The sequence below is a fragment of the Thunnus maccoyii genome, chromosome 7 (assembly GCF_910596095.1).
Source record: "Thunnus maccoyii chromosome 7, fThuMac1.1, whole genome shotgun sequence".
Taxonomy (NCBI): Eukaryota; Metazoa; Chordata; class Actinopteri; order Scombriformes; family Scombridae; genus Thunnus; species Thunnus maccoyii.
Window position 1 is genome coordinate 1,049,106 of NC_056539.1, and position 12,871 is coordinate 1,061,976.

General features: G+C 38.5%; 1 protein-coding gene across 10 annotated transcripts in view; it reads right to left on the bottom strand.

The window, feature by feature from the left end:
- The window catches only part of LOC121900047 (epidermal growth factor receptor substrate 15-like 1), a 52,416-nt gene that overhangs the window by 35,716 nt on the left and 3,829 nt on the right, over positions 1 to 12,871 (bottom strand). For all 10 annotated transcript variants that reach the window (XR_006096883.1, XM_042415949.1, XM_042415948.1 and 7 more), the window contains exons 4-12: positions 12,072 to 12,119; positions 11,090 to 11,185; positions 7,930 to 7,998; positions 6,676 to 6,801; positions 6,314 to 6,373; positions 4,087 to 4,329; positions 3,327 to 3,484; positions 2,357 to 2,513; positions 387 to 449 (exon numbers count right to left, since the gene is read on the bottom strand). Coding sequence is in view for 9 of the 10 variants with exons in the window: in XM_042415949.1 (XP_042271883.1) it covers positions 387 to 449; positions 2,357 to 2,513; positions 3,327 to 3,484; positions 4,087 to 4,329; positions 6,314 to 6,373; positions 6,676 to 6,801; positions 7,930 to 7,998; positions 11,090 to 11,185; positions 12,072 to 12,119 (1,020 nt within the window). In the remaining variant the exon portion in view is untranslated. The remainder of the gene's footprint in view (positions 1 to 386; positions 450 to 2,356; positions 2,514 to 3,326; positions 3,485 to 4,086; positions 4,330 to 6,313; positions 6,374 to 6,675; positions 6,802 to 7,929; positions 7,999 to 11,089; positions 11,186 to 12,071; positions 12,120 to 12,871) is intronic.

Here is a 12,871-nt window from a genome sequence, read left to right on the forward strand (position 1 = left end):
GCCACTGAAAGCATTTTTAATCCAATGTAGGTCTATGTTACCTACCCACAACTTGAACATTATAGCCTGAGAGAGGAGGAGGAGGAGACGAAAGGGAGAAACATCAGCAGCAAAAGAGTTAGGATAAGAGAGAAGAACAACAGTGGGCAGTAAATGTCTTTCATTTAATTGATTTGCCTCTCCTCAAATTTGCCATTTTAATGTCTATGTGGGTTTTCATGTTGTCCTCCTCCAGATAAGCACATATGGCAGATAGGGGAACTAGTGCAGTAAAAGAACAAGGTGTCTAGCAGACAAATCACATCTCTACACCGTTATGTCTAAACATACAAAGAGCAGGAGAAAGATGAGAGGTGGAGAGAAGAGGAGGAAAAGTATTGACTCACTCGTCTCATCTCAGACAGAGCAGCCATCTCTGATCCCACTGGGGTCATGTATCCTGACATGCTCTGCAGCCATAAAGAAATGACTTAGTTACTGACAATGATGACAACAACAAGTTAAAACTCCATCCCGTGTCAAAAAAGATGTCTTTAAACTTTTTGAAAACGTCAGCAGTACTAAGCGAGTTCCTTAGTCTTTTTCTTTATTGTCTATTAGTTTTCTGCCATGCTTGAAAGAGACGACAAAAAGTTGGAAATACTCAAATTTATTCATGCAATCATACTGATCACATGAGAAAAAGATGGATTCACATTTCTATGGAAAATGAGAGGGTTGCCAGCAGTGATTTATAGTGCAGACAAACATGTTTATATATGTGTTATATGTGAATATATATATACTACACTGCGTGTACTTGGGTGTAATTATTAGGCAAATTGTATTCCTCAGGATTGATTTGTATTGTTGAATAAATACGATGCTCTCAGACAATCCAAAATGTTATTGAACCTCAAACCTGAATGTTTAACAAAGGAGTTTTATCTTTCTCAGAGGAATATATAACTGTGCACAATTATTTGGCAACTATTAGTGTGCAAAATTATTAGGCAACTCGATTACAAAAGGATTTTTCCCAACTTACTTGTTTATTCTCAATTCTTGGAGTAAGTGTAACAAATGAGTAACACAAAATGACAATTAAATAACATTTTTGGCCTTTCAGGAATATTCAGTGACCAATATACCCATCCTTCTTTTCAATAATTACCATGAGCCTTCCGTCCAATGAATCTGTCTGGTTATTGATCTGTTCATGATCAACTTTAGCTGAAGCAGCAACCATAGTCTCCCAAATGCTGTTCAAAGAGATGTACTGTCTTCCCTCACTGTAAATCACACACATTCTCAATAGGATTTAAGTCAGGTGAGGAAGGGGGCCAGGTCATTATTCGATCAACTTGGAGGCCTTTGCTAGCTAGCCAAGCAGTGGAGTATTTGGATTCATGTGATGGAGCCCTGTCTTGCATGAAGATCATGGCCTTCTTGAATGCTGAGGACTTCTACCTGCACCACTGCTTGAGGAAAGTATCTTCCAGAGACTGTCGGTAGGTTTGGGAGTTGATTTTCAGTCCATCTTCACTAGCGCATCCTTAATGATAGCAGCCCATACCACTGCCCCTCCTCCACCTTGCTGGCACCTGACTCAAAGTGGTGTCCTGTGTCTATTAGTGATCCAGCCCCAGTCCCATCCATCAGGTCCATCAAGAGTCACTCTCATTTCATCTGTCCATAAAACCTTTGAAAAATTTGCCTTCAGGTTTTTCTTAGCCCACCTTGACGCTTCAAGTTGTGAATCTTATTCAGTGGTGATCATGTTTCAGCCTTCTTTACCTCAGCCATGTCTCTGAGCACTTGACACCTTGTACTTCTGGACACTCCAGATAGGTTGCAGCTCTGGAATATAGTGGCACTAGAGGATAATGGGTTCCTGGTAGCTTCATGTTTAATTCTTCTCAAGTCTTTTGCAGTTAATTTGAGTCTTTTCTTCTCCATGCATTTTTTTGCAACCCTGTTGACTATTCACAACAAAACGCTTGATTGTCCAGTGATCATGCCTCAATAGTTTAGCTATTTCAAGAGTGTTGCATCCATCTGAAAGGCATTTTACAATTTTTGACTTTTCAGTGTCAGTTAAATCTCTTTTTTACCTGAGGTAATGAAGCTGCCTAATAACTATGCACACCTTAATATAAGGTGTTAATCACTTTAGGCCAGACCCTCCCTCATTACACAAACACATATCACCTGAAAATGATTAAATCCAATAAGCATTCAAGTTTATATGGTTTGGAGCTAGAAAATGTGCATATAAATAATGATAAGGTTGTGCATGCAGTGTACACAGATATATGATACACTCAGGTCTAGTAATCATGCACTGTTTGTGTCTCTGTGTGTGTGTGAGACTTACTGGTACAGGAGTGCCTCTCTCAGAAGGGGGGATCATGTCAGCGGTCAGGGCCTGTGGGGGGTCAATGCCCTTGCTGACTTTCTGCTGGATGAGATGCATGGCAAGGGCGAACTGCTCCCGTGTCAGCTTACCTATCTGCCTGGTGTCTGCCAGAGCCCTGCAGAGAGGAGCAGACAGTTAACAGAGACACACTGGGTTAACTCAGTTACACTGAGCAGACTGTGTATCTCTATGTTTCATAAAAATCTGGTCTGGCTGACATTTGAAGGGGCCAGAACCAACACTGGTTTGCATATGTTTCCCCATGTTTTTCCCAAAATGTTTCCCTTAAGCACTTGCTAAGCTGATAGTTGTACATAGAAGTAGTAAGATTTGTTATAAATATGTTAAATCTGACCTTTGATCTGTAAGACAAATAAAATCAGATTTAGCATGCAAGATCAATTCTATAACAAAAACTACCTGTCAAGCTTTTTGGAGCACTTTTCTGACAGTGGAAGATCTAATTTTACCACTTTCTAATAAGGCATCCTTTATAAGGATTTATGATTAATTGATGTCTTTATTAATTGCTAGTAATTGTTATTTACTATTGTTTTATAAAATCAGGTATAAGCCATTAATAAGAGCAACTTTTGGATAGCGAGATTACGAAAAATACCCTTGACTGAGTGGACCATAAGACCATTGACCTTCCAGAAAAGGACTGCAGAGGATCAACTTTATTAATAGATTATCAACATTTATAACAGCATTATCACCAAAAAACACAAAGGTAGTTTTCTCAACATTGGCAACCAAAAATGTGTTCTTATTATTGGTTGATAACTGATCTACATAGCATCAGTAATTATTTATTACACATTAATAAAGCCATAATTACAACTTATAAACCTTTTATAAGTTGTGCCTTATTAGAAAGTCTAACCAAGAAATAAAACACAGCAGATATTAACTGTCAAGTCCCTACCATATATGGGCAAGGATGTTCTGAGAAAGTCCAGACTGCATGAAGATATCCTTTACTTCCTGTCCGCTGACAAAGCCATCCAGATCAGCATCTGTCTTCAGGAAGATGTCATCATAGCGACCACGGTCTGACACGGGGACCACCCAGTTCATTGAATGCTGAGAGAGTGACATAAAGATAGAGAACTAGAATAACCACCTCCTAGTTGTATCAAGTGAAGTTTACATCCATGTCTGTCCAGACTCATAATACTTGTCATGGAGACTTTTAAGGATTTTATTTAAAGGTATTAAGTGTATTTTCTTTGTATGTGTTCACATGCTTGGCCAATAAAGCTGATTCTGATAGAACACAAAGTTGTAGCCATGACAGTAGACGATGCTTCAGATATTGATGTTGCTGCAAAGAAGCTAAAACGTGGATGCTTCAACCCGGCAGCACAGAAGATCTAAACAATCACCACACTTTCAGGTTGCCGTTTTCTATGCTTTGAATTAGAAGCAGTCTAGCAAAACTGATTGATGCTAGTATTCCACAGAAGACGGACTCATAAAGATATTTACTCCAGCATGAGTCAGCAGGGTCTTTTCATATCATTTCCAAGATGACATATTGTGCTGTTGCATGTCATTCCCCATATCTCTATCCCCTTGTTTCCTGTCATCTCTCAACTGCTGCTGTATAGTAAAAGCATAAAAATGTCAAGACTTGAGTGTGTGTACATCAGTGTAGTGAATATAGTGAATGTAGTGAATATTACCTGTCCAGACTTGAGTGTGTGTTTGGGAGACAGGCTGCCGGTGCTGTTGAGTGAGTTCATGCTGCCGTGGGAGGGTGTGGAGCGCAATGAATCTTTGGGTGGTGGAGGGCTTGCAGGCAGTCCAGGCACAGAGCCGACCACTGAGCCCAGACTCTTCTTCCTCTTAGATGGAGGGATGAGGGCAGAGGGCAGGAGAGCAGGAACTGGCTCCTTCTCCAGGGCCCGGTACACAAGATGCATGGCCTGGGAGAGCACATCCTGCTATTAATACATACTAACTGGCAGCTTAGGGGTTTTTTTTGTTTGTTTTTTAAATACAGTAATACTGGGGCGGCTGTGGCTCAGGAGGTAGAGCGGGTTGTCCACTTATCAGAAGATCAACGGTTCGATCCCGAGTTCCTCCAGTCAACATGTTGAAATATCCTTGGGCAAAATACTGAACCCCAATACTGAACCTGGAGCTTCCCCTAACGTGTAATAGTAAGAATCCGTAGGGTCTAGTTTCTGCCATGTGTTTCTTTTCAAAGCAGAACAGGTGGCTACAGCGCAATAATTTCAGAGGATTTTTTTCTTCAAAATAAAATAAAATAAAATATAGTGATTCAGCATTTGGTTGTGCTGTCCAACAATTTAGTGGAAAAAATACTTCACTGCTAGAAATGTTACATGACTTTGAAAATACAACACTACCGGAACATTACTGAGAATTGTAATGAAGTAACATACTCCCCAACACTGCACACAATCTACAGTTTACACAGACAAATAACAAGGCAGCAAAACACATTAGATCTGAATCAGAATATCTCTTGTATAATAAAACAAACTTCCTGTCTAAACATATGATAATACATATCCTGTATTATATACACCACAGCATTTGCTCTGTTGCAAACCAGATGTTGCATTCCTTCCCCTTGAGAGTACCTGAAAATTGGATTTAGTATCACTCACTGAGCAGTGCCGAAATTAAGGTCCAGGAACTCGCCCCCAGAGCAGGAGGAGGCAGCTACACCTTAAAGGATGAGGCTGGCGATGTTCTTTATTTTTCTTATTGTCAACAAATTTCCTGTGCAGAGCGAAGTTCCTCTGTGCTGTAGACTACCGTCGTTGCCCAAAAACTATTAAAAACCTGTCAATGAGCCACACCGCTGCACTGGGTGACATGTTCTTTAGCCCCGAAGAGTGTGGGCATGTTAATTTGTTTAGAAACCGCTCGAAAGACTAAGAACAGCAGTCACGTTTTCAGTCTCAGGAGTAGCTCCATAAATACATCTATGGGAACGTTTACAGAGCTTCACTAGCTTGTGCTACATATCACAACCTCTTGACTTTGTACTAAAATTATTTAGTCATGGCAGCAGTGGTGTCATAAAATCTTTGATTCTCCACTTCCAAGGTGAACCTATTGTTGTCCATAATGACAAATATCCTCTGACCAGTTGACTTCTGGCCTGGTGCCACCTGTTATAACGTAATGTTGATGTGGTAATGTGATATACAATCGGGAGTCTGCACAGGGTGTTTTACTTTGAAAACTGACCACATGGTCTATGCAGCTTGACGTGGCTTCAATCAAAAATAGACTAGGCACGTATGTTTAGCAGAGCAGAGTGGCCTGGTGGGATCACAAGCATTGACTAGAGTGACCACAACCAGCTCCGGCAGCCACGTCAGAGCCTGGTGGAATCAAGCCTTAACGAGCTCACACTTGTTGTAATGAAGAAACATGTCACCCAGTGCAGCAGTGTGGCTAATTGTTGTGTTTTTAAAAGGTCTACAGAACACACACAATACTTGTTACTAAGATCAATTTAGTGTTGGTTTGGCTCTGCACATGACATTTGTTGACAATAACAAAAATATAGAAAATCGCCAGTCCTATACTTTAAGTTATGGGTTGTTAACTTCCTGTAGTGGAAAAGGCCTGTTATATTATAAGACTTTCTTGCTAAGTACAGTAATTATCCAGTAGTTGATCAATGTGTATGATCCAGTATTAGGATGGATTGATGTCCATTTACTGGTTTAAGTGCAGCTTTGCTAGATATTTTACAACAGCTTCAAGTTTGGCATGATCTACTAGAATCAAGAAGTGAGACGACATGCATCCATTCCGGTAATGGGCTACCTGTAACTTAATATAGGAGTTAACACTGTAGGTCAGGCTAAAGTGAATTTAATGAGCAAAACTACATACAGTAACAATGAAGAAGATGGCACTCACCACTGCAAACTCATCTCTGTCCAGATGGCCATCTTTATCTATGTCACTTAGGTCCCAAACCTACCAGCAGGAAAAAATAGAATGTTGCTATAAAGACTACACAGTGTACTCACAAGTAGTTAGTGAAAGCATTCATCATACTGTGTATGATAAGTTAAGGAGTATCTAAATGATTAAAGGTTTCATTTCAGTTGTAAGTTGGTATTAATGCTACTTCATATTAAAAGGAAGCAGAATGAACTATGCCATTACATATTTATTGCGAAACATGATATAATTATGTTGCAACTTAATTTGAATATTTTAATCTTCGACATGGAACCAGGAAACCCAGTTTAACAAAATAAAATAAAAGTCCATACCTTCCCAAGGACATCCAGAGGTAGCTTGGAGTTGATTAGGACTGGTTTGACCTTCTCTCCTGACAGCAGGCCATTGACTGGTGCCAAACTTTCAAAAATTCCATCAAATTTACTCTTCTCTTCAGGCTACAAATTAAATACACAAGAGTTATCTCAAAGGTTGATACGTAAAAGTTGGACTTGACTTAGTATGGCTCTGACTTAATGGAAGAACTCAAGTTTGCCTTTTAAACTGAAAGGTTTACTGGACTGCAATATTAAAACCTGACCAATACTGGATGTTTGAGGCAGATACCAATATTGATACTTGAAAGGTAAAAAGCTCTGAAATGGTGGCGCAACATCTTACAGTTTAAAAATGAACTTGTCAGTGCTATCTGGTGGACAAACTACATGATGTAAACACTGTTTCTAAACTATCTCAAAAATATCCTCTGTATTGACTAGTGGTTTAACAGTACATGTATTCATCCCAAACTGTCACGGTTTGGTGCATGCAGTCGTATGAAGAATACTCTCCGTGACCCGAACAATTATCGTCAAAATAGTTTAATAATCCACTTAGTCCGTCATGCGGAACAATAATTCAAGAACGCAAGTTCCACCCGGAACATTATGGCAGCACACCACTAACATGCTCATGGGTATGCTAGCCGGCTTAGCCAAGGTAGCCTAGTTACCCTGCTGTCAGAATGACAACCGAGAGACCCATAACACTGACCAAGTGCATCACTATTATTAAAATATGCTCCGTTATCTCCATAGTGAAATGATACCATGTCTCCGCATCCCCCTGTTTAAACTGTTTCATTAATAGTTTCCACTGCAGCACAACTAAACTGTTTCAGTAATAGTTTCTATTGCAGAACTACTAAACTGTGTCAGTAACAGTTATGGCCAATGAGCCATTGTTGGATGTTTACATTTTTCAAAACAAAAGACCAAAATGTTATTTTCTACCTTTCTTTTTTTTCCTGCTGTACTGAAATTGTACCAACCCCAAAACCAAAGTACATACAGAACCATGAATTCTGTGTACCGTTACATCCCTAGTACTGACATTAACTGTTACTTACCAGGCAAAAGATATGCCAATACCAATATATCAGAGATAAGCTAAAATGATGTATCAGTCAGGGTCTATGCAATATGTCCCCCTTTGCATATGTTGTTATCAAACTCTGTAAATTGGGAATAAATACAGTATTCATACTCATATTTATATTCAGTATTTGTGAAAATCAGTGCACACACCCTGACAGCCCAGTGGAGTTCGCTGGAAGTAGAAGCTGTGCTGCTTAGAGACGGACTGCTGGTGTCCTTCTGAAATCACAGAAACAAATCAGAGATTTTCTTCTTGTACTGAGCTTGATACAAGAATTAATAACATAATAACCCATTAAAGATGCTGAAATTGTTTACATAATGAATGGTATATATTGAATATTATTTATTGTGTACTGCATAATGATTGTCTTTTCTTTTTTTCTCTTTTGCACATTTTTTTTCCCTTTCCTTTCTTGTCGTCATCCTTAAAAAATCTGAAACCTAATCTTACTCTTATGACACTGAATGACAATGTTTTAAATTCTCCAACAAAAAGAATCATGTGTCTAGAATTTCTTCAAGAGACATATTTGTAAAGTTGATGTATCAGGATTTCAATGTAAATACTAAGAAGTGATTAAAATTCTAAGTCTAAAGGTGTCCTGCTAGTGCTTAAGAAAAAACTTGTCAGAATTGGAGTGATGGGAGGTGATAAGAGAAGTGGATTCTGTTTTGCGTATATCTTATTGCATGATGTTGAATTATGTATATTCTGTGTCTATGCACCAAATTCTCATCTTTTGAAGATCTCAAGTCTGAAATGTTGGTTTCTACTGTTTTCTACCTTATTTGATATATATATATCTATATATATGTAGATTAGACTTTGATTAATATAGACAGATTTATTAATCTCCAATGGGGAAACACCTTTGCCACCAAATTGAGTCATACAGACAGTCGCAATAATTGCACTATTACACGAGTATGTGTGTGCTTTAGCATCATTATTGGCACAACAGTGATGTGATCAGGAACGAGTTGCTTGCGCCGAGTTCCGTAAACATCATTGAAGTTCAAACAGAGGAAGTATGGATATATCATATCACTTAAAAATACATTAATGAATTCCTAAATAAAGACTTGAATTTCAAAATCTATTTGAAATGCAGTTTTAAAAAGAGAAATAACTGAATTTGTAAACTGAATTAAGAATACAGCTTCTAATCAGGCATTTAAAAGAGCATTTCCCTTTTCCATTTCCATTTCCTCACTGCTTTTCCTTTTCCTATTCTCTATTGCATTTGCTGAGTCATTTAGCCTCTCCATTTAGCCTTTCCGTGACACTTTTGGTCCCTGCGCTGTTAAAAAATGCAAATCAGTCTCCCCCGAAGCCCCCCCCCTCCTGTCAGCAGCTCCTGGTCTTCATAATAAAAGCTCTGTTGAGTCTCGTCAGTAAGGCTGTCACGTTATGTCGGTGGTTTGATTGTTTGTGGCGATACTCTGGTTTTATTCTAACAAATGTGTGCTGGCTATGTTGTATGTATGTAAATAACATATGTCTAATACATGATTAGCGCCAATCACAAACTTGTAATCTGAAACGGAGGAGTGGAGATGTTAGCTAACAGTAATTCATCTACATACATGTATAGGTCATGTACCAGTTTTTTCTGCCTCCTGCTTTTGAATGTGTTCATGTCTCTCCATCATCTGATGCCTGGGCTGCTTCTATGTGTTCCTCTTTCCTCCTTAAACTTTTTTCTTTAAATCTTTAATAGTCAGTTCTTTACTTTCTCTTTGTTTTTCCTTTCAACACTATTAATGTTACATCCTTCCTCACTTTCTGTCTCCTCTTTCTAATTCCTTCACTCACTCTGAAAATGTAATAAGTCTTACTTTTAAAAGTCTGACAGTGCATGAAATAGAACTTTGACTTGTATGGTGTTAACTATAGTAATTGTGGACAAACGACACACAATGGGAATGCATGTAAAGCAGTAGCACTGGATAAACTGAATGGTAAAAACAACATTAATGTCAATTTAAAAAACTTTGTTGTCTATTGTCTGACATTATTTAATGGCGCACATGTCAGTTAATGTCACATTTCATCCTCTGAACTCTGATTCATTCGTCTGTCTCATGGAAGCAGCTCCAGTCTGCCTGCTAGCTTCAGCACGGAGGGTTCGTTTGTTTTAGACACCCACGTAGCAGGAGCTGATGGTGGTTTGTTGGTCTGTGTTGACAGTAACAGTCGTCTCTGTGTCTCATATGAGGATACAATGTTCAAACAGAAAACAAAACGAGCGCTCCTAGAACTACAGAAACTGCAGTCGGAAGAAACTTTTTTTTTTTAATGACTTTGTCCATTGGTACAAGTAAATTTCTCTTCCACTTGCCCTATAAAAAAATCCACTTATCCCAGACAAGCAGACGAGCCTTAATGTCGAGCCCTTCAATTTCACCTCCCCTGTCTGGGCCACACACGCACTTTCTATCTCTTTCTCTCTCTCACTTTTTTTCAGCAAGTCGGTTAAATGACATTTAAACATTGGTATCATTTCATTTATTTCCATTCCTGGTAGCAATGCCAGGTTACCAAAGCCAAGCAGCCTCTGACCCATGTCCAATCCTGGTCGAGAGGAGGGTGGTGTCGGAGGCCCATACAGATAGATGCCCAACCCGGGTTTAACCCATGTCACTGAATCAGTGTGAATGAGGTGTTAGGGGAATCCACAAATCGTTTGCATCATATCAGAATAGAGAACTCAAAGCTAAATACTCATATCTGGAAATAAAAACTCCAGTCTTGAGTCTACAGTAAGATCATTTTACTGACACTAGATATAAAGAAGTGTTGGCTAGAAGAACAGATATTGTGCTCAAATTCAGAAAACTGAAAACTAGACTAGACATGGTGAAATACATAAAGATGCTACTATCCACCTAGTTTCTTCTCTTTTTATTTCTGAGATCATATTGTGAATGACACTACTCACTTGAACCATCACTTCCACTAATGCTAGCTGTTTATCCAATCATCTCTTTTGGCACAGCCTGTTTCATTTCTTTTCACAGTAAGGGTGCCTATGCCTACATATATTTACTGAATGTATAATTATCTTAATTATTTATGCTGTGTTTGATATAATAATAATGAATACACACAGTACATATATCTGTAATGTGTATATCCCGATTGAGCTATTCAGCACGTGATTCTTTCTGTGACATTCAGTGTGTATATCAGTGTGTTTGGTTTCCGCAAAATATAAATGTCCATATTCTGAAAAAACTATATTTGTAGTTTGTTTTTATACAAAGATTAAGAGGATTTGAGCTTGAATGATGAAGTCATACTCACAAACTTGGGGGGAGGGACTGTGAGGTTGAGGCTGGACAGACTGACTTCCTGACCACTCTGAGCACAGGCCACCAGCCGCAGAGCTACATAGAAGCCCTGACAGAGAGAAACATCAGTGTTATTTTCTGAGATACTTACATTGATGTAGCCCCCCAAAAACTTACAATTCTTGTCATACATAATACATTATTATTATTACCATAGTGGTCTGAATATAAGACAATGTTTTATTCTGAAAATGAAGTGGGAGTCATCTTAAATTCGAGGACTAGACAATTATGAGTTCACAAGATAAGAAATGCTTTTTGAATGAGAGTGTACAGGTGTAACACCAGCTCCTACAAAGAGTTTGCAATATGGTTTCTTTGTAGCCTTAACTAGGGCCCTATGAAATCTATTTGAACTTTTTCCAGATTCTGATTCATATTTTCCCAAATTACCTTGTTTTCCGTTTGAATTTTTCTGAATTCTATGTTCTATGATTTAAGCATATTTTGTCACCAGAAAGAGTGCCTAATCATGTGGTGGGTGAATAAAATTTCAAAAATTCAATAAGAAAATATTCAAATTGTGTACTGACGTAAACCGACATAGCACTATTTTTAAATCAAAGAAAGTCAAATCAAAATCATAGGACCCTACTTAATGTTGCAAGGCTAGAAGAAAAATTTAAGATAATTAAGTTCATCAATCAAGTTAATGTTTTTCTGTTTTCCACTGATTTTTACCAGAGCTGCAACATGCTAGCTAATTAGCTAATTCGGGGGCATATAACTAGATAAATATATATATATATATATATATATATATATATATATAACCCACATAACTTGGGTCATCTTATATGATCAACTTGTAGAGATTTGGATTGACTTTGTCATTACTTGTCAATAAGTATTTTTATGCTGATGAGAGTAAAAAAGTGATTACATGCGCTGTGACTTTCACATATGTGAAGCATATCATCAGGTCTGTTTCCTACCTGTTTGTCCAGATAGCCTTTGCCATCAGGATCGGCCAAATCCCAGATCTGGAAAACAAGACACAAACAAAAAGCAAGCAGGAATTTTTTTTATTAACATTTGAATTTTTTGATGTATTTTAAGATGTTTTCTAAACTAAAATGTGTTATACAAGTAGCGTAGCTCCTTTCAGGAATAGCTCAGTGCGTAACGACTGTATGGTCTACAGAGAGAGAAGGAGAGAGAGCGTGTGTGACGGTGAGGCTGCAAATACCGGAGCAGCCCACATACCATCCAAGAGGAGGCTGAGCAGGAAGAAAGCAGGAGAGTTTCTGCCGATAACAAACACTGAGAGCCAGGAGACATGACGGCAGCTGCTCACTAACAGCGTGTGTTTACAGCAGAGAGCAGGAGGGAGGACATACGTCTCACTCCATTAGTCTGTGCTACAACTGCTGGGTTAGGGTTAGGCATGAACTGGTCATATGCATGTATGAGATAGTAAAAAGTCCTTCTGCTGGCCTCTTATCTCTACTTATCTCACACTTGACAATGTCATTAAGCAAAAAGTTGTCGTTATTTGTTATTATGATTATTTGCACATTGCTGAAATCTTGCTCAACAAAGCAAATGAGTCTAGTAGGAAAGCAACAGGAAGAAAGAACAAAAATCCATCTAAATGTTGGTGACTCCTGAGTGATGTCTTTTCTCTGATTTCTCTGGGAAGTAGCCAGTTTAATTTTTGACTGTTACTGGTATGTACAGTAATGTGTGTATCTTGTGATCTACAGCATCACACAAGCATAGGGGTAATGTGATA